The sequence below is a fragment of the Atractosteus spatula genome, chromosome 12 (genome assembly GCF_055471065.1).
Source record: "Atractosteus spatula isolate fAtrSpa1 chromosome 12, fAtrSpa1.hap1, whole genome shotgun sequence".
NCBI classification, from domain to species: domain Eukaryota; kingdom Metazoa; phylum Chordata; class Actinopteri; order Semionotiformes; family Lepisosteidae; genus Atractosteus; species Atractosteus spatula.
In genome coordinates, this window is record NC_142717.1 from 30,275,082 (window position 1) to 30,300,039 (window position 24,958).

General features: G+C 39.2%; 2 protein-coding genes across 6 annotated transcripts in view; both read left to right on the forward strand.

Annotated features, from left to right (window-relative positions):
- Positions 1 to 258: 258 nt before the first annotated feature.
- Positions 259 to 2,078, forward strand: LOC148822885 (E3 ubiquitin-protein ligase NHLRC1-like). The gene has a single exon (XM_088929703.1). It carries the CDS (start codon positions 644 to 646, stop codon positions 1,883 to 1,885), a length of 1,242 nt encoding a protein of 413 aa, XP_088785829.1. The 5' UTR covers positions 259 to 643; the 3' UTR covers positions 1,886 to 2,078.
- A 2,529-nt stretch (positions 2,079 to 4,607) lies between these two features.
- Positions 4,608 to 24,958, forward strand: part of kif13a (kinesin family member 13A) — a 98,146-nt gene continuing 77,795 nt past the window's right edge. For all 5 annotated transcript variants that reach the window (XM_088929219.1, XM_088929215.1, XM_088929217.1 and 2 more), the window contains exons 1-2: positions 4,608 to 4,899; positions 5,170 to 5,260. In XM_088929219.1, the coding sequence (XP_088785345.1) occupies positions 4,839 to 4,899; positions 5,170 to 5,260 (152 nt within the window). In that variant the 5' untranslated portion in view covers positions 4,608 to 4,838. The remainder of the gene's footprint in view (positions 4,900 to 5,169; positions 5,261 to 24,958) is intronic.

The window sequence follows — 24,958 nt, forward strand, 5'->3', positions numbered from 1 at the left end:
GTTACAAAGGCAAGGACAGGTTAAAAGGTTTTTAAACTTGTTTATTATTGTTAAGATGTTTTGAAGCAATCCCGGCATCGCACAGAACATTTTAATTGTTCAAGAAAACATTGTCCTTGTGGCTTGACAGTTGAAGAGGTGGGCATGCTGATGCAAAGTTACAAAAGTGTAAAGGAACTGCAGTCACTTTTTAGGTGTGGCAGATAAAAGTATTCTAATCAGTATTTCCAGACTTTTGAGATTTCTACAGTTAAAACTCCTTTCTGTTTTAAATTTGCAGATCCACACATACCAATGTAAAATAATAATCTCATTGCCTGTTACGCAGTAAGAGCAGTAAGTTGCTTTTTTCACAACTTAATATGTTGCTGCTTTCAGACACTTTACCGTTAAAAACAAACACAAGTTAGAGATGAGACTGGTTTTGTGACTCTGAAACCGCTGCACACAGGGATATATGACTTAGCATCTTTTAAAATGGAAAGATCTCTTATGTGTAAATCACATTGTTCCCACAAGAGGGCAGCAGAGTACAGTTTTAGGCTGTAGTCTATGTTGCAATCACGTGTCTCTTAAGACCTGCCTGACTGAAGGTGAAGCAAATGGTTTTTTTTTCTAGCACTTTCCGAGTCTGTCGCGCTAAATGCAGCCCACAGGCAGCATGACGGAGGCAGAGATCGTGTCGGCAGGAGGTGTTCGCAGCAGCAGGCAAAGCTGTAACACCGTGAGGATCCTGAACGAGATTGAGACCAGCCTGCTGGAATGCAAAGTGTGCTTTGAGAGATTCAGCGTGGAGCTGGACAAGGGCAGGCCCAAGAATCTGCCCTGCGGTCACGTGATGTGCTGGGAATGCCTCAGCTCTCTCGCCCACCCTCGCTTTCAGAGGCTGGAGTGCCCCTTCTGCCGCAGGCTCTGCAGCCCTGCGGAGGCGTCCGACTGTCTCGTACTGGCCCACCTGACAGAGCTGCTTGGGGGCAGCCGCCCTCCCTGCGTGGGTTACAGCGGGGGTGGGTTTGCGACTGTGGGTCTGAAGCTTCGCGGGGCTTTCGGAGGCTGGGGGCGCTTGGTGAACCCCACGGGAGCTGCCCTTTTCGGCGGGCGGGGGGCGGTGGTAGTCGTGCATGATGGTAGGAAGCGAGTGGGTATCTTCAGCCTCCAGGGGGAGCGCCTCTACGGGTTTGGGCGCAAGGGGACGTTGCCCGGTGATATCTGCTATCCCCTGGACGTCGCAGTTACGCCCGCCGGCCACATCATTGTGACCGACGCTGGGGATCGCTCTGTCAAAGTGTTCACCTCCGCGGGTAGAAATCTTTTGACAGTCAGAGAGACGTTCAAGTTGCCTTGGGGAACGGATGTCAACGGTTCCAACTGCATCTTTGTCACGGATGCGGACGCTGGGACCCTTTCTCGCCTGGTGGTGGATTTCTGCACAAACCTTGTCGCTGGTTGCCACGTGGCCTCCTCGAAGCTGTGCTGCCCCAGAGAGATTGCATCCTCCAAGCTCACGGGGTCCGTAGTGGTAGTGGAACATCTAAGAGGTTGGGAACACAGAAGCAGCGCAGCCACAAGGCTCAAACTGTTCGATAGCCAGCTCAGACTGCTATCTCAGATCGACAGCTTCGGATTCAGTTTGGTGGCTCCAGTTCAAATGAATGTCTCTGCAGTGGCCTTTGACAGCGAAGACAACGTGATTGCAGCTGATGGCAGCCGGAGAGTCGTGGTGTGCTTGGGGAAGCTCAGGGAATCCCCTTCCTTTATTCCACTCATCAACCAAGGGCTGGTTCGCCCTGTAGGACTGATCTGCACAGCGGGGAACATGCTGATCGTCTTGGACAGCAGCGAGCAAGCTGTGAAAATTTACAAAGATGGCCGAGACCAACTGTGAACCACTTCCAAGAAAAATTTAGAGTCATGCAAACTGTAGACTGAGCATATTTAAGTGCTTGGCACTTTGTACTGCTTGTAAAATTTCCTGTTGAAAACTAAGAAAATCGTCGCTAATAAGATTTTTCATAGTAAACATTACCGTTATATACAGTAGACAAAAAAGTACTGTAAATTCTTGTAAATGGAGCATAAAGCATACATAAATATTTCTAAGGATATTGTCTTTGTATTTATATATAGAGTATACTGTATTAATATATAATATATTCATAGTATAAATGCATTAATATTGCTTATAATGACATATCAGTAGATAATTTGTTTTATACCACTAAAAATACTTTATAATAATTAATATTGTATAATTAGAAGACAATAGGTGGCTTAACAGTTTAAAAAGATGTTCTAGGTCTGTGCTTCCCCTTACTGGTTTGGGACGTATTGTAATTTTGGTATGTATTTCAACCCAGCTCTTTCTTAATGAACCTCATTGAAGCTTTAATGGAAGTGTTTTCATAGTTCCAGCTCCTCGATGCAAGATTAGACTGGGGAGCTGTGAAGAAGCAGTTGGAGATTTGTTCCACAACGAAGAGTAACAAGAACAAAGGCAACGTTTCGGATTTGGAGCCTCTTCAGGTATGACTGCTTCTCCCTGGAAGCACCCACAGCTGGGCTAACAATTACCATGTACCAGATGAGTTTGAGGACTCCTCCCTTTTCGGATTCCTGTTTAAATGACCATGTGGAACTTAACTGAAGAGTCTGTACAGCACTGTGCATGCTTATTAAAGGAGTGCTTAAGAAGCATCATACCTACTTGTTTCTGTGCATCATTCTTAAACAAGGTGAAAACTACATCTTTTGTAAAATGTCTTTGGAAATAATACACACGAATGAAATTATTTCTGGAAATAAGAACTTTTAAATGAGAAACTCGGCTGTACCAGAAACGATATCAAAGAAGGCATTCAAAGTCCAAGATTGTGAAACACTTTTCTGAGTTACACTGACTCCTTCACTCCATCTATTTATCAGTCCATTAAGAAAAGCTACTATCTGGTTTATTTATTATGAAAAGACCCTTACGGCAAGATCTATCCCCAGGAACATTGGATGCATACTGGGAATACAACCTGGACGGGATGCTAGTCCAATGCAGGGCACACACACCAGTGAGGACAAGATGAAGAATGCATGTCACATATGAGAAAACCCATACCACATTGGGGAGACCATACAAACTCCACACAGAAGACTTGAACCCAGTATCCAAGAGCTATGAGGCAGTACTGCAAGGCTGCCAAGCCTTCCTGTCATGCATTGATATGATATTAAAATATTGGAAGAATGTAATCTTCAGCATATGTTTAGAATGTACGGAGAATGACACTTAAGTGCAAATATGTTTTTTTTTATTTTCAAGTGTGATTTTTTTTTACTTTGCAGTTTTATAGACTAGCATTTTACATTTTTCGCCGTTGTAATTGCGCTTATTCCGTATTCGGTTGGCATGAGCGAGTGCCTGGCTCTGCAAAACAGTTCTGGTCAGAACTGTGATTTACAATTTGCAGATTATCACATACACTAATTTGCACATTCCTGGTCAAGAGGCACTTTCTCGGGCCGTAGACAGTACTGACGTACAGCAGCATCACTGATGGAATGAGAGCAGAAGGTAAGAACAACGAATGGCAGTATAAATACTCTTCCATTGTCCTAATTGTCTCAAATCCCATGCGATATAAGGCCACATTTAGTAGATATAGATCCAAAGTATTCCGGGACTCGGAACACCCTGGAAAAGCCGGACTAGACACCCGTCCGTCTCACGGAGCGCTCATGTACAAAGGCGGATAATGGAAAAAGTCATATTTACTCGAGCAGTTTATAAATACAAGGCTACACGAAAACGTACGTGAGAATCTAGAGATTTACCATCTTGAACCTGTCAGGCTCCACATTGGTATAAATAAACAGTGCGACGAAAGTACTCTTAATTTTTGTTTTTTGGAAGTGTGCACAAAGCCTGTCCTAACACTTTTAAAGTACTGACAGCATATTCGCAATCAATTCCAACAGATCAGCACTGGAGTAACATATCTGAACATCTTCTGCAGTTTTGTATTACTTGCTATTTTACTGTACGTCGATATGCCTGTGAAAACGCAGCGTTATTAAGCGTTACACGTTTGTTACATTATAGAAATAATAACAGTAACCATGTTTATTTTATTTATATTTATAAATATCATACTCTATTTATTAAATATCCGCGTTTATTTATAGAAAGTAATAATACAAAATAACAATACATACCCACAGCTCCGGTCTGAGTTGTCCCATTTTTTTTCCTGTAAAGACTTTTCTAATCAGGTGCAGCAATAGTGACATTTTGGTCTTGTCTCTAAATTCGCAATGGGATGACGATATACGCGATCTCAACAGTAAGAATGTAAATCCTTAAAAAAAATGTTCACTATCCACAGCTGATATGACGTTTTTTGCGTATTGAATAAAGCAAGATAGTAGCATGTTTCCCCTCACGCATCTTCGTTCGTCTTCGTATGTTTCCGTGATGTCCGAGTGCCTCTCCCGTATTCCGTTCTTCTCCGTGTATTCCCGGTGGCCTTTGCTTCCGAAGTTCAGTTCGTGTGTTCCCAGAATCCGGCTTTTTCGGTCCGCCGGAGTCTCGCCTGGTGGTGCAAACTGCTCTCAGTGGAAGATGGCGGTGGGGATGGAGTCTAGGATGAGAGAGGATCGGTGGTAAATTTAGCTCACTGAAAGTAAAATATGTTTAATTTTCTGTTTCAAGTGGCCTGGAATGGATCTTGGGAATATATTGTTTGCATCTACGCCCGATAACTGACTTGGAGCTAAAGCACTTGGGGACTCTGCACACTATCATTTTTCCTAAGTCCAATGTAACAGTCTAGTGGAGGAAAAAAAAGTGGATGAAAATGTCGGATAGTAAGGTAAAAGTTGCTGTAAGAGTCCGGCCAATGAACCGGAGAGGTAAGTGTATTGTACTTCACCATATTCTGTCTTCTGTAACCCATAATTACAACGCCTTTTAAAAACTTCTTTAGCTGCACGATTTGTAACGCAGTGTAGCAGCATCTTCTGTCTCTTCAGCAGTTATGCAGCAAAGGAGTGATGCGATTTATCTGGGTTGTTTTAGGGAGAAGTGAAGCGGCTAGGCTTCGGGGATGTGTGTTTTGTTACTGTGTGACGGCTTTAAAGCGCTCCCTGCTAACGCACTGTCCCTTTCAACTGTCACCGCAGAAATTGAGCTGAACACGAAATGTGTTGTGGAAATGGAAGACAACCAAACCGTCCTGCACCCACCGCCTTCAAACTCGAAAGGGGAGAACAGGTAAAAACTGCTGTGTGATAAAGCATCTACTTTGGTTAGTGTCCCTTGTGCGACTTAACGAACTTTTAGCGGTGAGTCCAGTCTTTGTATGTGCCGGGGCGATGGGGGAAATCAGTGTTTTGACATTGATCCTCGCATTTAGTATTATTTAGCGGTTACCGTCGATAAAACCTGCGATTTGGCTTAGAAACAAAGAGGTGAAAGGCTTCTGGATTTGACTGTTTTGGATTCGTTATTTTGGGGGGAGGGTTTTGTGTTGATCGAAGAAGGGATTGCAAACTTGGATGTACAACATCTGTGCCCGCTGCTGTAGATCAGCGAGACCTTGACGCACAAGAACTAAATGCCGGATAAGCACGCATGTAGTTCGGTTTTCTCGAGGCTTAGAGTACTTCTGTGTTGTGTGATCATTCCTCCCAAGTTTTAGAAGCGGAAAAAAAAACAACAGGTGTGTTGAATAACACTTCACGCGCCTCCTCGAGGCCGTTCTCAATGCTGTGCGACACTGTTCCCCGCAGCGCAGTGCAGAAAATTGACCACCAAGCCCGGGATACAGAGAGTTGCGGAAAGAGCCGCTGGCTTCCATCCAAAATTCCAGTGCAACAGGCTGTAAAAATAGATGGGAGAGAGGAAAGGGGAGGCCGCTCGTGTTGTGCACTGTCCCTTCCAGTGATACCTGTTAGAGCCGCCTCCGACAGTTTAACCTGTATCAGCTTCTTAAAGTCGCCAAGATTTCAAGCACTTTGATTGTGTTTTAATTGCGGTTTTTTTCTTGCGAAAGGGCAACATTGTAAATATAACGGTAACCTCAGACAACTTGGGTTATATTTAGAAACCCTACAAAGCGGTAGTTTTCCGCTTGCTTTCACTGGGTTTTTGAGGATGTACATAGGAAGTATATGAGTATATAGCAATGGAATCCTGCATAGTTAGTAATATTGTTTTTGAGTATGTAGTTGTTTGTATAGTATTTATAGATCGTGTATATTGCTTTTGACATTTTTCTTTTAAAATTAAAATGGTTTTTCTTATCTGAAAAATAAGTCTGTTGCGATTAATAGATCTTGTGGTTAGATTGGACTTTTTTGCCCTCTGGTGAAATTTCACTAATTGTGTTTGGACTCTACTGGAACTTGTTCATTGGAGTGTAGTACTGGTTAGCAAACTCTGAAAGGAGGCTTTCAGTCTGAGCGAAAACAATAGGTGTGTGTCAGATGATTTATGGAGCAGGAAGAGAGCTGTGTATCTTGCTCATAATTGCAGAAATGAAGGCTTTAAATTGTATTGGATCAGAACGTGCTTGTTACATACTGCTTAACCAGCAGAAAAACGGGTACATTATTTTGCAAGTTGGAGCACTGAGCTCAAGTCAATTCAGCAGATGTAACACAGGGCAAGTGCAAATTTATGTGTAGGAAGCCATAGTAAACAAATTGATGTTGATATATAAGCACAGACTTTCAATTGATTATCCTTTTGACAGAAATGACATATACAGTAGCCAAGGATCACAATTGATTTCCATAAATATTTGTTGAATACGATCTGTCAATGACAACATCTTGTTGAATTTACAAGGGTTTTGTCTTGCTGCTTTCTCTTATACTGTATGTCAGTGTGACCTAAAGTCCATTTATTTCAATTTTTAAGATTTTCTTTTTTGGGGAGATTATTTAATGTACATTAGAATCTACCAGGATGTTCCGACTGCTTTACATTTAGGTCTTTGTGGTTTGTTTTGAATGCCAAGTCCACAGATTAGAAAAAAAAAAAGCTCTCAGATGTTGGCTAGTGAGTGTTTAGCCGAAAACTTTCATATAGATTTGGAAAAGTCTTTCTAAAAGCTTGGCTGCAGTACATTTGCATCTGAATTTCTATTTACAAAATCCTGATTTGATGTAACCTGGAATCGCAAACAAAGACTGACCAGAAAAGATAAACAGCAAGTAAATTTCCATGACACCCAGGCAGGTGGAGGTTGTGGTTTTGCATAGTCACATTGGAAACAGATATTTCCTTTAACCATTAATGTACGGTATCCCTGAGGGTAGGGATGGTACATGCTGACGGATTGTGTGAGACAGTGCTGTGTGAAGGCACTCACTTTCAAGTAACTGACGACTGTGCCTTCTTGTAATGTGCAGTCACTGACAGGGAAAATGGAGTGTATCATAGCTTCCATGTTTGTTTCCCAACCTAAACTTGCCCGACAGCACTAGTACTGGCAAACACCCTGCCTTCTAACCATTTCAAGCCAGCGTTGCAAGAACTGGGTTTCTTTTAAATCCGCATTTGGTTTTGAGGCTTCACTGAGTAAGCTGTTGGCTCTTCATGAGCTGGGCTTTTGCTGTGCAAGTGAGAAAAATATCATCAGTCTCGAAATGTTATAAAAGCAATTTGCAAGCCATCTCTCCAATAAACCATAATTTTGCTTCTCTCCTTAACTGTGTCGTGCTCAGAATCTGAATCATTTTGGCTGAATCATCACCTATATTTTTAGAACCATATCTCGCAGTGTAACTTAACACGATCCAGTTCCAGGCTTCGGCACTTTTCGCAGACAGTAAAGCCTTTGTGCTTCTGTAATTTAACAAATTTATCATTTCAGAGAAACCAACGGGCAGTGATGAATTTTTAGACCACTTTTACACTCACAAGTCCCAGAGAAAACAGAATGTGGTATGGGGCCATCACTCTTCTGCAGAGACATGGTCCTAAGTGTATGTGGGGTTATTTTTAAAGTGGATGTTGATATCTGCTCTGGGATGTCAAGATACTACTACAGAGCGATCTGCTCCCCTCTCTCCTCCCACACACTCTGTAATGAAACACAGGGGTTATCACAGCTGTACACTAAAGCCAACTTCAGACACATTAAAGTATAAAGCTTGTGATGGAGGACCAGCATTAAGATTTAATAGAACTGCAAATGGGCTTTGTTAGGCCGTATAATATATGCAGGCATGCTCATCTGTTTGCAGATGTTCTGATAAAAACATATATTAAGTTACTGAGGGATTGTAGGGAACTGCAAAAAAAGTATTATTGTAATGGAGTCTCATAATAATGTTTTCTTTTGTTTGCTTACTAGAGTGTGTTGTGTGCTTGGACATTGCTAGTCTTCCCTGTGTCTAAAATCTGGATAATTGTTTTTTTTCTGCAATTGATATATACTACTAAATGCTGTCAACTGTGAAAGTGAACACTCAAGCATTTTGTTTGATAGCAAGATTTCATAAACTTCAGAAATGTTCAGCAAAGTCCATTCTTTTTAAATTATCTGTTGGAATGCTTAATTGAGCACTCACCTCATCTGAGACCAGAATGGAGCAAATAAAATTGAATGGCTGGAAAAGAAAACAAAGTCATTTTATTGCCTATATTCGTGACACAAGAATAAAATTAACTATCCAGCCCTGGTCACATGTAGTAGTTTCACTGGATATTAGGTAGGGATAACACTGATCACTAACAATATGTGATACTGATCATACTAAACTATGAAACCAGACGTTTTTAATTGGCTTTTCCCCGGTTTGTCCGTCCTGGATTTGAATTTATCCCAGATAAATTTTGTGACTTTTGACCATTCTGTACACCACCGCAGTGGTGTTTCCCCACAGTAACCACAAGTGCAACATTTTGTTTTGCTGAAGCAACAGTCTATTTGTTATAGACTAATCTTATATAATCTTAACACGCTGAACAAAATTGAAATAACTAGCTTAATCTGTGGTTGTCCAGTTAGCCTTTCTCATGGTAACACTTGAATGAGGCTCAAGAACGCCGTCATTACTCTTTCATAAACACTCGACAGCATGATAAAACAACATGCAGAAAAACCATACTGCAAAATAAAGTTCCCCTTGAACATACCAGGACCATTGTTACTGGGCTGTGTCTGCAGACAGTCCTTGTCAGCTATCAAGTCCTTCATGTTGTCTTCTTTCTAACACTCCCACCTGACTCCTCTCCACCTACAGGTCTGCCTTTAGCTTTCAGTTGAAACTGTGTCTGATCATGAACTGCTACAGTATATATTACCATCTGCCTGTGATATCATTTTCTAAGGATGTTGTTGTATTGTGTTGTTTACTATGTGTGATAGGTTTATGACCATTTGTAGCTTCGTTCAAATAACCTTTTCACAGCTTTCATGTAGTCATTTCAGAAGTGCAGGGCACAAAGTTTGTGAAACAGACAACCCAAACAAGCGGCCCTACTTCTACTAAAGTGTAATGAGGAAATTATCATATTTCAAAACTTAATGGGGGGAAAAATGGCTGATGGTCTTGAGTTGGGTGCGTTTTTCAAATGCAGTGGTAGTCAAAACCAAGCATTTAGTTTAAATGACGCATGCAGAGCTATACTAGTGGACACCAAATAGAAAAGAAATGTAAAGGAAGTTAGAGAAGATTGTTCAGATTGGTAAAACATTTTGTGGGTATAATGTCTTCATTATAGAAATGAAAAAGAGGGTTTTCAAAACATTTATTAGATCCAAGAGTTTCTGTCTCTGTGGTTGTTGTCAGTTTTTTATTTATCACATGTACGTATTTACCCAAAGTAACACAGTTGTATTTGATCGTTTGAATTAACTTATAAAGGCTTGACACCTTTGTAAAGATGGTCTAATTCGTTAAACTGTGTCTTGGGATCTCTCCTGTTTGAAGAAATCGTTCTGTTCTCATCTTAGGTTTTAAATCTTTACCATCAGCATTCCTCCTACCCTTTCCCCTGCGCCCATGTCTGTAGTAGCGTCAAGTTACACTGTTGTGTAATAAAGCATATAGTTTGCATGAAAACTCCTTTTTTTCTTTCCCCTTGTTTGTTTATAGGGTTGTGCTCTAAACATGATACTGAACTTGTGGATGTTTTTTTAGGGTTGTTATGTAGATAAAAAACATACCAAAGAGATTTTAGGACCAGCACCGTCGTGACTCAGCCTGTCTGCAGTTGGAAATCAGTTCCTCCTGCTTCTCGTGTTGCAAATGATGATAAACAGAGCAGCCTTTAGCAGTTTGGCTGGTGTCAAGAGAATTTCAAAAGTTTTTTAAAATACTAATAATAGGAAAATACTAAAATGCATAGGTCCCTCTTTTTTCTATTCAAAACCTGTAATTTCAGTCTACGCTAGAATTCACTTTTGTAGAGCACAGGTAGATGCCAGTTTCTGTTTCAGTGTCAACACTCTTTGCTAAAGACATTGGGAGCTTCTTTTGTGGAGGGGAATGTTCAGAGAATTAACAGATGACTGACAACAATGTTTCAGAGACCTTTGAAAACAGGAGGTTTGCTTAGTGATGCATTCATTCTTGGGTGCGTTTTTTCTAAACTCTTGTCAATGTGCACAAAATACACTTTTTCCTAATTAAACTTTGAATATTAATCACTCTCCAAATGTTTTAAATTATAATTCCTTACAATATATGAAAAGAAGTACAGCGGGAAAAAATGCTGATGAAAGTGCAGACTTTGGGTTCCTTTTCAACCACGTTTGTTGAACTCCTGTTTTTATTTTTTGATGTTTGTGTGAGCTATGAAATTCTCACCCTGTTATGTAATGTTTAGAGTAAACAATGTCGAACGTTTAATCATGGTTTAGAAGGTTTCACAAAGTATTTGGTCATGTTTTAGAAATGTGTTTTATGACGTTTAAATTAATAGTGCTGAATGTGCAGGTTATGGCCTCCTTTTAAACCAATAAAAGAAATTGAGTTGTGTAATGCAAAGAAGAGGCTGAGTCTCTTCCTTTTCATATGTTGATTTTCACTCCTGTTTTCCTGCCACAAATATGATTGAGGATATAATATTTTTTTTTATTTTTGATAGCAGTTCAATATGTAAAATGTTTGAGATATTTTGTGTCTTGTAAATTTTCCTGTTGAGTGATTTAGTTAAAATGTTCTTTTTCAGTGTTTGAGGAGAAGTGAATATTCTTAATATTAGTGACATTTTCCTTGTCTTTACAGAAACAGTTCTGTAAATGGCAGAATAAGAAGGTTCTTTGTACTTAAACAATAATCTAATTTAAATGCACTTGAGCAAAAACCTGGGCCTGTGAATCACTTGAGCATGAAAAAGGCTTTCTCTTAACAAAGTGTTCATGGGGCTTTCAACATAAAAGGACCTACTTAGACTTCCTTTCTGTGTTAGCCTTGCAGCAAACAAAGTTTTAAAATGGAGTCTTCGAAGGCCAAAATTCAAAACTGAAGGAATAAATGAAGTTTTGTTGCACAAATTTAAGGATGTGTACATTACTAAGAAAAGCTGGACTATTTGCTTTAGGTAGTCTGTCATTTTAGATACAGGGCATTGATTTTTAATATTTTGTATATCTAACAGAAAGAAATATTTAAACACAACTGACGCACTTGATATAGTCTCTTAAATTAGACAGGTCTGTTAATTGGTTGCACAAAAGACAGGCTCTCAAAACCTTTTGCTTTACAGGCTTAAAAAGACGATTGGTTGTTCTATTTTTTTCAGATCAGCATAATTATTTGATGTAGTACAGGTGGATAGCTGCTTCAGCATGCGTAGGCTGCAAAGGAACAAGTAAAAGGTTTATTAAATGCTGAAAAGAGAAGAAAGAAAACAACATTTCAGAACAAGGCTCCACATCCGAAACGTTGTGTTTTCTTTCTTCTCTTTTCAGCATGGAATAAACCTATTACTTGTTCCATAATTATTTGATTCCTTCTTAAAGCTGTTAAAGCCATTTGCTGATTATAAGCATTTAAGCAAAAAATCCACAAGATTTAGGATTATTAACAATGATTTTTTGAGAAGCAGTTGCTTTTTTATCTCAAGAAAACAAAATATTGTTTTCAACATGTATAAACACAGAATATACATTGTGTTACAGACTTTCATCCACCAGTTCCCATTTGCTTGCTATTTTTTAAATTAGCTAAAAGATTTCATTTCTAATGATTATTTTTATACCACTGATATGGAATTGGCAGTTCTGTGTTTTTCATGTTTTGGCACACAGTTACAAACCTGTGGCCGCACACAGGGGAGAATGAGGAAGTGTAGACAGACCCCTCTGCCACCTTCAAGCCTGTTGACGCATCACAGAGAGCACCGCCCTGTGCCAAAGGTTCAATACTGATTGGAGGAGAGGTGCGTCACTCACTGACACCGAGGCTGTCAGGCTTGCTGTGAGGCTGAGAACTGAGAGAAAGCCTTGGTCATTTGTGTCACACAACAGTTCTTTCCGGACCCTATGCGGACGACACAATCCGAAGTAGTGAGGAAACACTCGGGAAAAAGTCATGCAGGAGATGGGAATGGAGACAGGGGGTGTGTCCTTGGTGCGCTGGTGTACGGGGAAGGTGTGGCCGAGGCAAACAATCCAAAGAATAAGTCCACAGGCGAATCCAAAATATGGGCAAAAGTCCATGGCCAGGTGATCCATCCAAGACAAAAGATTAAAAACAGGAACCGGGTCGGAACCGGCAAGGGGAACAGAAACAGGCATAGAAACTTAAAAACATAACGGAGCCAGGCGCAACCAGGTCCCGGGCTCGCACGATGTGGGAACCAATGCAGAGCCTCAAGTGAAGTGAGCGTCTGGCTTTTAAGGGTGAGCTGAAACGGGTAGGAACAAGGAACAGGTGCGGGAAATGAGGCAAACGAGGAAGGGCTGGAGCGCCCTTAAGAGGAGGGGTTTGCGATCGTGACAATTTGTTCCCACTCTACCACTGGCAGGGTGCAGGTAATTGTGCAACACTGTTTAGGAAAGCCAGGTCACAGTCACCTAGTGATACGATACAGACTTGCACCTGTGATCCCAGAGCACAACCCAGAAGGTTTTATAGGGAGTCTTCGGTTCACCAATAGTTGAAGGCTGAATAAAGAGTGAAAATATCTCAACTGTGAATGAAAACCTGAAGAATGTATTGTAGATCTCGGGCGAAGGGGAGGCTGACATTTTGGAGGGAGTCCCATCCGGCAACTCTGCTGCATAAGAGAGCTCGGTCATCTTTTCTGTACTGTATGTTCTCCTCTCCCTGGGGACAGAAGACCACTGTTATCTGTGCGTCACCCCAGTGCTATTTTTACTCCTCATTATTGACAGCAGCTAAGAATGCAAAGGCAGCATTGACGGAGGGAGGGCAAATTAGGGAACGATGAAGTGTTCAGTCTTCTAGAAGTGACCCTGCTCTGAGACCTGGAGAAATGGCTCCACTGCTGTTTCTTGGCAGGATGCTATGCAGAGCATCCTGCGGCCAGTGCCCTTTTGTATTCGAATTCAACAGAGTTTTAGTCTGCTTACACACTTCCCTGGGGAGGCCTAGAGTAAAAGTGACTGAAGATATTAGTGCTGTTAGCCTTTTGTGTCAGACGTAACAGGGTCCCACTCCTCCTGTTTTTAAAATTGTTGTCCACTTCGGATGAAGCACTGGAAAACAAATGCCTTTAAAGATTGCCTGGAGCAGAGGCCTGGCTTGGGATCGGCGGTGACTGTATCTGAGCAGCTCTGCAACAGCTGAGCTCAGTACTCAGGAGCCTCTGGGGAAACGTATTGTGCAGGAGGCCTATTGTAATACAAGACGTTACCCCCCCCCCCGAATTAAAATACAGGCATTTCTGTTCTAGATTCTCTTCTCTTCAGAAAATATTTAAAGAATAAACATGTAAGAAAACAATCAAAGGGCTACATGTGTATTATTGTGTTGATCCTTTGTGTTATTGAAGAGCTGGGTTTGTTGTTGACTTGTTACCTTTCTCGGGTTTCAATTAATATTGTTTAATCCTAAGATTGCACATGTGGAATGTGTTTCAAAACACTCCCTGTAACACGAGGGTGGTCCTGCTGTTGGCCCCTTAAAGTTTAATGAGATTTTTAACTGTGCTGTTCTGTTCCGTTTTTACTCATTTTGTGCAAGCAAAAAAAAAATTAAATAATGGCTAAAACTTTTACTACTAAATCTTACTCAAGCTATTTCCTTTGTGTCAAAACATAACTGTATGGCATAATTTGGTTAAATGGATTTGAGATATCCCTAAATATTTCATGTGGCATATGTTAAAAGAAAATATTTGACCATTTAAAATGTAAGCTTACAGTCTGTTAAAAGTTATGTTTTTTTTCTTTAACCACTGAGAAGAACTGTTCTGAGTGTAGGAAGTGAGCAAGGCTCTTAAGCGCCACACCCTGATCCTTTAGCAGAAGTTATTATTTATCAGAATAGGAATTGAATGTGTTTGATTTGAAATGACTTCCTGTTGACAATACCGTAAATTTGAAACTGCTAATGTAAAGCGTGTCTCCACTACAAATAATACAACAAATAATGACGTATTCTAAAATGGAGCTCAAATTACCTTTTCTAAAAGATATTCAGTAACTGATTAATCCTCAGAAACATTTGTTGAAATAGTAGTTGCTGATCATAATGTATGCTTTCATTCATCAATGTATAACAATATAGTCCAATCAAAATTAAAAGTATGCAGCAATAAAAATAAAGATAATGAGTCTTGTGCATTTCAGTCATTGGTTTGATGGTTGGATTTAATAAATCTTAATTGCCTAATGATTTGCATCTTCCAGACCCCTTTCCTCTTCACTTCACAGTTTGAGAATGTCATTAACAGCTGTCTTTGATTGAGTTGAGGGCAGGAAAGCTGGCACAGTGTGATCTGCAGCTTTCGTGTTGATGAACAGGCCCCTAACAGGTGAATTTAACCTGAACGTTAGAGAAAGTTATATACCATGCATTTCTTATTTAATCTCCCCTAAGTGTTTAACATACAAATATAATTCTGATATGTGTCGAGGAAAAATCTGATCGGCAAATGCAGATTTGCAGGGCAAATAAAAATGCATCAGATTTGGTTGCATTTAAACTGAAATGCACACATGTTTGATCCTATTATCAGTGTAAACAGACGTGTCCATTGTGACCCAGCCTCTGTCTGCCTGTGGTGCAGATGAGATCACATGTTGCACTTAATGTCAGATTCAAAGGCAGCCTTTCACTTAGGCTGTTTTATTTTCATATGCTTTCTCAACCTGTGGTGGACTATTCGGAATGTTTTCTTTTGTGTTATTTGATCCCGTTTCTAAGGCTCTGCACTGTCGCTTTAAAGCAGCTGTCACTGACCCCTGTGACATCACAGTCTTCTGTTTGTCTATGAGATCAGTGAACTCAGTGTGACAGTGAAGAACTGGGGTATTGTCTTACTTTTTCTGTACATATTGTTCTGTATTTGTGATAAATTATAACATGACCTCTCAAAGTGCTGTTTAAACTTGAGAAACCTGGTATTGGGCACCATTTTTCTGCTGACATGACAGCTGTTAAAAGGTGTTTCTATTCAGGGCTAGTAAAACTATACTGTATACTAGTGGAAGATATTTTTGTAAGAGGGCATTCTTGACAAAAGGTACTGTTGATAGCCTATGCAATAAAGCTTGCCCTTGTCAAAAGGGTTTACAGAAAATAACAAGGAGTAGCCTGATGCCTGCAACAAAATTATACTTCTGTGGAACAAGGCATTCTTTACTTTTAAACTTGTAATTCTTAATAAATTACCAGTGATTAGGTCAGTCGAATTGTTCTGTCTTAAAAATATCAGTAAATATCATTTGAGCTTAGTTCTGTAAAATACCCATAGATGACACAAGTAAACAGTTACAGTTACTAAAGTCAAGTTATTCATGTTGACAGCAGGGATCTCAGTCACACATCAAACATGATAATTAATCACTAGCTAATCATGTTATTCAGTAATACATCAGAATTATTTCTTTGGTTTAGGAAGCTTAGGCTTTTCCACTTTGTTAATACCAATTTTTAAGTGGAGGCCCTGTCCTTCGGGCTGTAGTTTCATCGTAGGCAGACGTCTAAAGTTCCCCAGTGCAGCAGTCTGTCTATGATGGGGATTTCCATGTAATCCAGAATATTCCTCCAAGTGTCTGTTGCACTCAGTGATCCCAGGACAGCAGAGTCAGCTGCTTAAAGAATTAGTGCTCTTAATTATACTTTTATTTTAAAATATTTTAATAAATGAGTAAAATTAAAGGTCTTTTTATTGCTTCTATGTTTGCCTAGAGGGGTATTGTTTTAAATTCATTGAGGGTGCCATATTAGCTAATCTGAACTGTATACCAGTGTGCCTTAGGTCATGCGTACTGTATAGCTAGACTATTTGTTTTAAATGGCTTAAATGCCATTTTTCTTTCGCAGTGCAATCAAGTGTCATATATTTGAGTGTTAAAGATAGATTTGAAGCATAAAGTTAAAGCAGTACATTTAGTTATTACCCAGAAAGTCCTTTCGTTTTGTTAAAGCTGTGGAATTCCAATGAGAAATGATTAAGCATCTTCTATGATGCTAAATGGAGAAACAATACATCCATTTAAACTGGTCGCAATGTTTTTACAGATACCTCTTTCTTCATTTGATTGGTAAAGGCCAGGGTGAAATTTTATCAGGACAATTGTTTTGTTTGTTTTTCAAGTTTCTCTTTTTGAAAAACAGCCTGGGATTTTAAATGGCCATGGAGAGTCAGGCCCTCAGTTTACGTCTCAACCGAAGGACAGTGACTTTTTTTTTTACAGTATAGTGTCCCCATCAATAAACTCGGGTATTAGAACCCACGCAGACCTCGGGGTGAGCGCCCCCTACTGGCCTCACTAACACCTCTTTCAGCAGCAACCTTAACTTTCCCAGGAGGTCTCTTGTCCAGGTACTGGCCAGGCACATACCTCCTCAGCTTCAGTGGTTTGCCAATTGTGAGTTGCAGGGTGATATAGCTGCTGGATGTTACGATGATTGTAGCCAGCATTGATCACTCCCATCAAAAATCATCTGTAAAGCTACAGCATGACCATGAGTGGTTTCAAAAGTGCCGCTTGTAGAGGAATGCTGGCTGGGTGGGGATTTGATAACACTGCAGAGGAAGGGACCCAGATCTGGAAACAAACCACACGAGTTATGACTTCAATAAGCCTGCTCATAAAATGTTTTTGGAATAAATTTGAAGCAGCTTCATTCAAGCTCCTTTTGTTAGGAAGGTGGCTGACAGTCTAGATAGCTGAAATTATATGGCAGTTACCTTTTTCACACAGCACACCTCTGTGTGTGAGCTCTCCTGTGAGGAGAAATGCAATGTGTGGTGGTACACTAGCAGATTGTAGCTCCCTTACTTGTTTGTTTCTGCCTGTTTAACGCTGAAAGGAATGAGGGAGTGCATCTTTGAGAAGGATTAAGGACTATTTTAATGGCCATTCAGGCTGCACTGATTGTTTAACTTAGTCAGATACAATGGAGTTGGATATTACATGTCCCCTATAAACTTAAAATGTTTATACACAAAACTTGAGCACTACCTAAGAAAATGCTCAGCAAAAGCACTGTTGTAGTCAGTGGAACTAATAGCGTAATCTTGTACACTATTTACATACTTAAATTTAATATTGGAAAATACATTTAAGATTAAAGTTTAAATCTTCATCTGTTTTACAATTAAAGTCTTTTAGTTTAACTTTTAATTGAGGAAAATGGGCAATTTCTGGTGATGATTAATTAAATTGTTAACACATTATTTTCAAATAATCATATCTCCCTTGTACAGCTGTGCAACCATCTAGAATATGTGGTGCAGTAGTCTTAAAATGCTGTTTTTTACCCATGTAATTATCACTCCCTTGCTAGATATACATTTCTTAGGAGTAAATAGATACATTCACTGAATAAAATGTACAAACTTGTGTGTGTTTATTGTGACAAAGTATTAGCCAAAACACAGGGATTGAGTAGTTCATGAAGTGTAGCAGAGTTGGTAGGAACTACCTTTCCCACAATGCCATGGGTAAGAATGGTGGCCAATGGAATCCTTTACCTTGTCAGGTTAAATCCGTGTTTAGAGTGTGGCAAACCAGAGCTCAGAGTCTTTTGTTTGAGAACATGCAGCCTGTAGCTCTGTGGGTGATTAATCTTGTGTTCTCTTTTTTTGGAAAGGTTTTTGTGAGGGAAGGCATGAAAATCTGGAAAGAATCTGAAGTAAAACCTTTTTTTCTCCTTTTGTAATATCATGTAGCCACACCTCCAGATCTGTCCTCCACAGAGGAGTGTCTGTGTTAACGTCTAGATAGGACTCCAAAGGGGGTCATTTTGATGTCCTGCTTTTCATTTTCTATGGAGTTTGATTTTTTGGGGGGATATTCTAAATAAAAGCATCTTAGCCACAACATTGGAAAGAGATGACTGAGACTGCTGTGTCACTTCACAAAGCTTTCATATTTATGCTCTTATATAAGGTTACTGTAACAGCACATTCACATGGCAACTATTTCATCTGAACAATTTCAACAATGGACACTGACAATCTAGTATCATTAAACTTTCCTGAATAGAAGGAGACCTGTAATTGTGTACAGCAGAGGATTTCTGAATACGTTTTCAATAAAGCAGTTGCTGAATTAATGTCATCTAATGTTTTTTGCATGAAAAGTTCACATACAAAAGTTGGCGTAGCACCCTCTATGTTATAGGATACCATGAATAAAAGTAGTAAGTGCAAAACGAAGGGGGTATGCTAACTGCTCCTGTAAATATAAAGGGATGATGAAGCTTCAGTGTATTTGCTTCTTCAACAATTTTTCAAGAGTGTTAAAACTCTTAAGTCATGAATGTCAAGCTTAGTCAAAACACTGGGGTTAATGTGGTCAATGTGCTATACTAAATACCTTTTCCCAGCACTCTCCTTGTTTGTGTGTGTGGCAGAGAGAATCAGAAGCAGTCTTCATCTGGAAACCCTGGCATGGTGCTTAAGCTGATGTGCTAAACTTACAGAAGAAAAAAATGTTCTTCCAGACTGCATCCCAATCAGACTACCATCCAGTTTGTCTAGTTCTCTAACCCATGTAAAAATAACTGGAATTAATGGTTAAAATAACCTGGTTAGGTCATTAACTCATTTTTACCAAATGCAGTTGATATAAAACGTAATGATCTATTGAGAACAGCGATGACACTAAACATACGGTAATAGCTGGTTAAAGCAATTGGACTGAGACTGCAGTAGTCCCTGTCTTAAGAATGTTGTGCTTTAAGCGATACCTGTCAGCATCACACATGTTAAAGGAGAGATTCCCACATCATGCTGAGAACATGTTTTAAAAGAAACGTGGAGCCCTGCACAGTGCCACTAAGGCAGCACAGCCACCTCTGAGGAAAGGGAACCTACTTTCTGATGCAGGAAGGGCATTTTTCGCCCAAAATAACAAAAAGATAAATTATTTCCAGTTCTGCGGGTTCATTTCCAGGAGGTTTGTATCTTCTGTTTTTTTTTTCTCCAACGTCGGCAGCTAATTAGACAATTAGACAATTAACCTAATTATTTTGACACAGGAATTTCCTTAAGGTTTTTTCACAGCTGATAGCTCTAAACCCTCAGTCATTAACACTGCAGGCACTTGTAAAATGCCTCAGAGCCTTGGAAAAAAGCTGGCCCTCCAGGAATTGGGTTTTTCCTCTTTTATACTGAGTTGTTCTCTAACCCCTCTTCAATTTGATTGATTTGCCATTGAATGGAGCACACATATTTGAAGATCAAGTGGAAAACACAAACACATAGAGGCCTAATGTTGTACATTTTTTTTCTTTGTTTTTTTCCTTCACTTTTTTTCTTGTTGGAAAGGTTGTATAACTCAATGCTACGGCATTTTTAATCATGTCTTCCCTACCACCCTGGACAAATTAGCCATAAAATAACATAAAGTAATAAATTTCAAACACATTTTAATATTTTTCTCTTTGTTGTCTCTGGGGGACCAAAAAGATGGTTCTGTAATGGGGCTGTGTCAACCAAATGAGTTTGGATTTAATGGCAGATGAATTCAGAGGGAATTCCTAATGTTGTGGTCAAGAATTCTAATTTCATGGTATGACAGTATTACTTTAGTAGGTGTTACTGTCTTTATATTTAAATGTTTAAAGTTATATTTGCTCTTGAAATAGTGAAAAGAAAACCTTTTATTACTGCTCTTAATAATAAGGCTCACATTTCTAAGGTTGCATTACCACTGTGATGCTTTGAGCATATTCACTCAGCAAACGGCTCAATTGCTTCCCCAAGCCTTTCATTGAATGTCTGTGCTGTTATACAAGGGGGATTCTTTTTCAGAAGCATTAGGACCATCAGAAATCAATTGCACCTCAAATGAGCAGAAAATAATTTACCTTAAGAGCTCAGTATATGACCTATATTCCTGAGTGCCCTTCTTAAAATTTTGAGCCCTGAATGTCTTTGTCAGCTGTATATAGGGTGTATAGTAAAGCGTAATTCTTAAAATCATATTTCTGTTATTAAAAGTAGTTTTAAACAATACAAAGGAGATTTTGTGGTAATAACAGCTGAAAAATGTAGGCAACAAAAACTGTCAAAGGGGAATTAAAAGTGCAAGTTAAAAAACATAATATGACCCGTATAAAAAAAAAATAGGTAATCCTAAATGAATATCTGAGTGCTTTTGAGGAAAATACTTCATGTTCCCAAAGATGAACTACAAGAGTAAGATTATGGGACTCAAAACGTATAAATACTTATAAAAGTATAAAATACTTTTTGTCATTCAGCAGAACATGTAGCACTCACAAAAAATAGAGGATGTTTACAGTGTATCAATAATTTTCATTTTATTTGTGGAATTGCCAGTATTGGAGTTTTAATGATGGAAAAACGACAGTTTCTTCAGTTCTACAAGCATGTTGATTTTCACATTGGGACTTTGTGTTGATATAAGTCCGCAACAAGTACAGGAAAAGAAGGCAGCGCACCTGGCTAGATGTCTGCGGAATATGTGATATTGTGAAAATAAGCTGGTCCACAAATGCACAATGTAAAACAAACGCTCAGACAAATTAAAAACAGCACATCATTGTATGTTTATTTCTAAAATGCATGTGCATCTTTTAAAACTTCAGCCAGCTTCAGCCAAAAAAACAGTCTCCTTATTGTGTGATTTGTTTTCTTAGAAGCATTTGTCATGCCAATAGAAATAGTATCAGTGCATACCACAAAAAGAGCAAGCTTTTCTACCGTACCTGTGTTTTAAAACATGTGGCATCAAAAACAAAGAGTTCAGGGTTTTACAGTTGTGCCAGAAATATGTTCTTGGAAAAGGAGTGTAGATTCTTTTCTCCAAAAGACACTTAACCTGAAACATCTGCACCTTTGTGAGCTGTTTGTATTAAATATGGCCTTCAAAATGTATAAGACATAACCAAGACTCACTCACTTTGTAAATGAAATCAGTGGTTTTGAGTGTGTTTTGTGACTTTTTGCAAGAGAGCTGGTTCAGAACAAAGGTCTTTAATATTAATTATTATTATTATAACAACAACAACAACAACAACAATTAAAGACAATGGGAACTAAGGAACTTAGTGCATTAAAACTGTGAACAGAAGGCACTTCTTTCCAGAAGGTTGTGGGAATCTGAAACAAATGATAGATTCTCTGGCTTTTAGAAAACATCTGTACAAGATCCTCAGATTAATTTGCTACTGACAACCAAACAAGCTATAGTCCAATAGCTTCCTCCTGTTTGTAAAATATCAGATGTTCTTGAACATCTCATAGACTGAGCCATATGTCCAGTATGTTTGCTTTTGTCGTATGTATGTGTTTGTTCATTTTCAATGACGCTACAAAGGGGAATTGTCTTTTTTAATCGGTTTAAACTCTATATTCCTTGTGTTTTTATGGATGTGCATGCATATTAAACATCGGCAATAACTTTCGTATGAATTCTCTCTTCTGCCGTTTTACATGTTAAGAATGACACCTGAAAGCAAGTGGAATGTGTTTGATATTGGTGGTTGTTCAAGGGCGCTGTGCTCAATCTGTGATATTAATAGTGCTTTTCTAGGCTGTCCCCAAGCCCTGTAGAGCAGGAGAGCTGAAAAGGAAGAATAGCGACAGGAAATAACCAACCAAGCAGCTCCAACACTTCACAGGAGACCCAGCGCCATGTGCTTGTCAGTGTGTTCTATGCTCCACAATTAAGGAAAGTTATTCTTTTGGTGCAATCAAGCTTATAATTTCCCTTTTTTGTCAACACTGTCATGCTTATCTCTATTTTGCAATCTTAGTTGCTTAAATCATGGAAGGAGTATTTTTATATTTCCTCCTCTCCGTAAAACTAAATATAATGCATTAAGCTGTCTTCTTTCTGGGTTCTAGGATATTAAGATATCATAACATTATATTGATATCATGTTAACATGATATTAACATAACATTCCACCCAACCTCAAACATTTTAACAACTTGTTTAAACTGGACTTGAATATCAGTGTAATCTAGACCAGCACTTTCGTTTGTGCATCATAAATCAGTCTCCAACAATATGTCCCTGGACAGAAACATCAGTACAATCATACTTCGCAGCATAAGATTCTGGATCATGGGGAGTTGTTGAGGCCTTTGAGTATTCACTAATTCATAATCAGGATAATGTTTTTTCTTGCTGGATTTCTGATTTTCCATCCCAATTTCTGTGCCTCAATATGCATTGCTTTTGTTACTGCACACTTTAAAGCAGAACCTCAGTGTTTTATTTTATTTTTGTAATCGCGCAAGAGACAGGCCCCAGTGAAAACTGACATAGGTTTTGTAATGACTTTGCAGAAAGGCGCCCAAATAACATATCTGCAGTACATCATCTTGTATTCTACAAGGATTCATGATATTAACGACCAAGAACACTTACTGCTACATTTTGAGAATTCTTAGACATTGCTTATGTCCTGTGAAGGTTGCTGTGTCTGTATTTTCAAGGATTAAGGGGACGTAAGTATACTGGTTTATGCACCCAGTACCAGCTGACAAGCAGATGACAAGACAAGCAAGTCCTGGAACTGGTGCTCACTTGCTTATTTTAACCCCTGATTGTTATACTTGGAGAACTGAAATATTGCATTAGCAAAGTGCATGCGTAGAATATTTCTTCATCGTCAGATCACGTGTAATGTTAAGTTTAGAAGCTATACTAAGAAGTTTCCTGTTGAGTGCCCGAGTTAAAGAAATATTTTTTTCCTCCACTGCAGCCATCAGTCTTTCCATTTAGTAAGATGCTTCTGTGGAATTTGGCCAGTATTCAGATCTGAAAATCTATTTAATTTGTGCCAGTAAGGAAACTCTTGTATGTTGCTGATAACTACAAAGTCCCAGTGGTGTATTCTCATTGTTTGTTTGGAAGGTGGGGTTTTGTTTATGGAAACCTTTGCCCAAGATGTTGGTTTGATTCCCTTCAGATAGTGTCACGTAAATACTCTTCCAGGCTGTTTTTATAACTGTAACTCCAGTTAAAATTTGTCGTTATTCATGACACAGAGAGAGAGAAAAGCTGAGACTTTTCATCTCACAGAAAGTGTTACATTTGTTCTTTGGTTATTATGGTAATAACCATACTGGATGTTGTGTCATCGCTCTCGCAAGACACTGAAATCTTAATTCCAACATTTTTTTTTGTTTCTTGCTAGCTATTTCTAAAGTGTGGTGACTGCAACATTGTAACAGCAACTGATTTTCATTTAATTATTCTGTCAATTTTTATGCTTATTATTTATGCTAAATATATCTACAGAGATAAACGTTAATTAAACCAAGTCAAATTTATGATGGACGTCTGCAACCTTTTCAAGGTGTTAGAATTAAAGACAAAGGCTGTTGAAGAAGATCTGCCCATGTATTTTAAAGTTTTGCACTCTGACAGTCCAGATTCTTTACTCATTTCCAACATCTTGTAAATGTTGCATACCCCAGTTGTACAACACCTCACTTTATTCCTATTCTGATACAGTTTTAACACATCTCACCTATTCCTTGCCATGGTGGACACTGGATGGCAAAGTTACACACCGTAAAATACATCTTTTGAGCAATAAAGCTCAAGCAGATTGTAATGTTTTTCCTCTTAAGTGACGTTGCCAGAGTGTTGAGTGTCTCTTAAGCCAAGTGGAGCTCATATAAGTGGCAGCTGCAGGACTTCCTGTCCCTGAGGGACCAAAGAGATGGCTCTCTAATGGGGCTGTGTTAAGCCAAATGAGGTTAGTTTTAGTGGGAGACGAATTCCGTCAGCCTCCAAGCTCGCTTAAGGTAACAACCAAGTGAATCAAGAAATTTGTCATTTTAAAGAGAATTCACAAATTCTGAAAATGAATATAATTCAACCAATTTAGGCATATATGTATACATTGTGGCAGCAGACACATCACTGAAATCAGTACTGTACATTCTTTTATGTAATGTTGGCAGTGGAAATGCTGTAAAAAGGTGCTTATTTCTAGTTCTGATTTGGAAAGAGAAGAGTGTGGAGTATTAGTGACTTGTCTGCCATGATGTAGGCCGATCTTGCTATCCAGTGCTAAACGGGCAGCAGTCTTGAAATCTTGCTTTTGGCCTTTGTTGGCTGTAAATGTGTAGTTTACCCTGCTACTATCTACAGATCTTTCTCCTGCTATGGGGTGCTAGAACTGCATCTGTGTAGCTTACTGTCCATCTGTGTTGTCAGACAAAGATGAGAGTGTCATTAATGTGTGAGAGGAGAACCCCCATGTTTTGGAACCTTTTCAGTGCTGGGGATTGTGTGTTTTTTGTCTGGGCCGGGGTGCCAGATGGTGGTCTTTACTTGTGTTTGTTTGGGAGCGCGGTGGTGCTGGAGGGGGTGGA

Bases quoted from the DNA above. Each gene is read 5' to 3' on its own strand.
- LOC148822885 (XM_088929703.1), top strand. From the start codon at position 644: ATGCAGCCCACAGGCAGCATGACGGAGGCAGAGATCGTGTCGGCAGGA.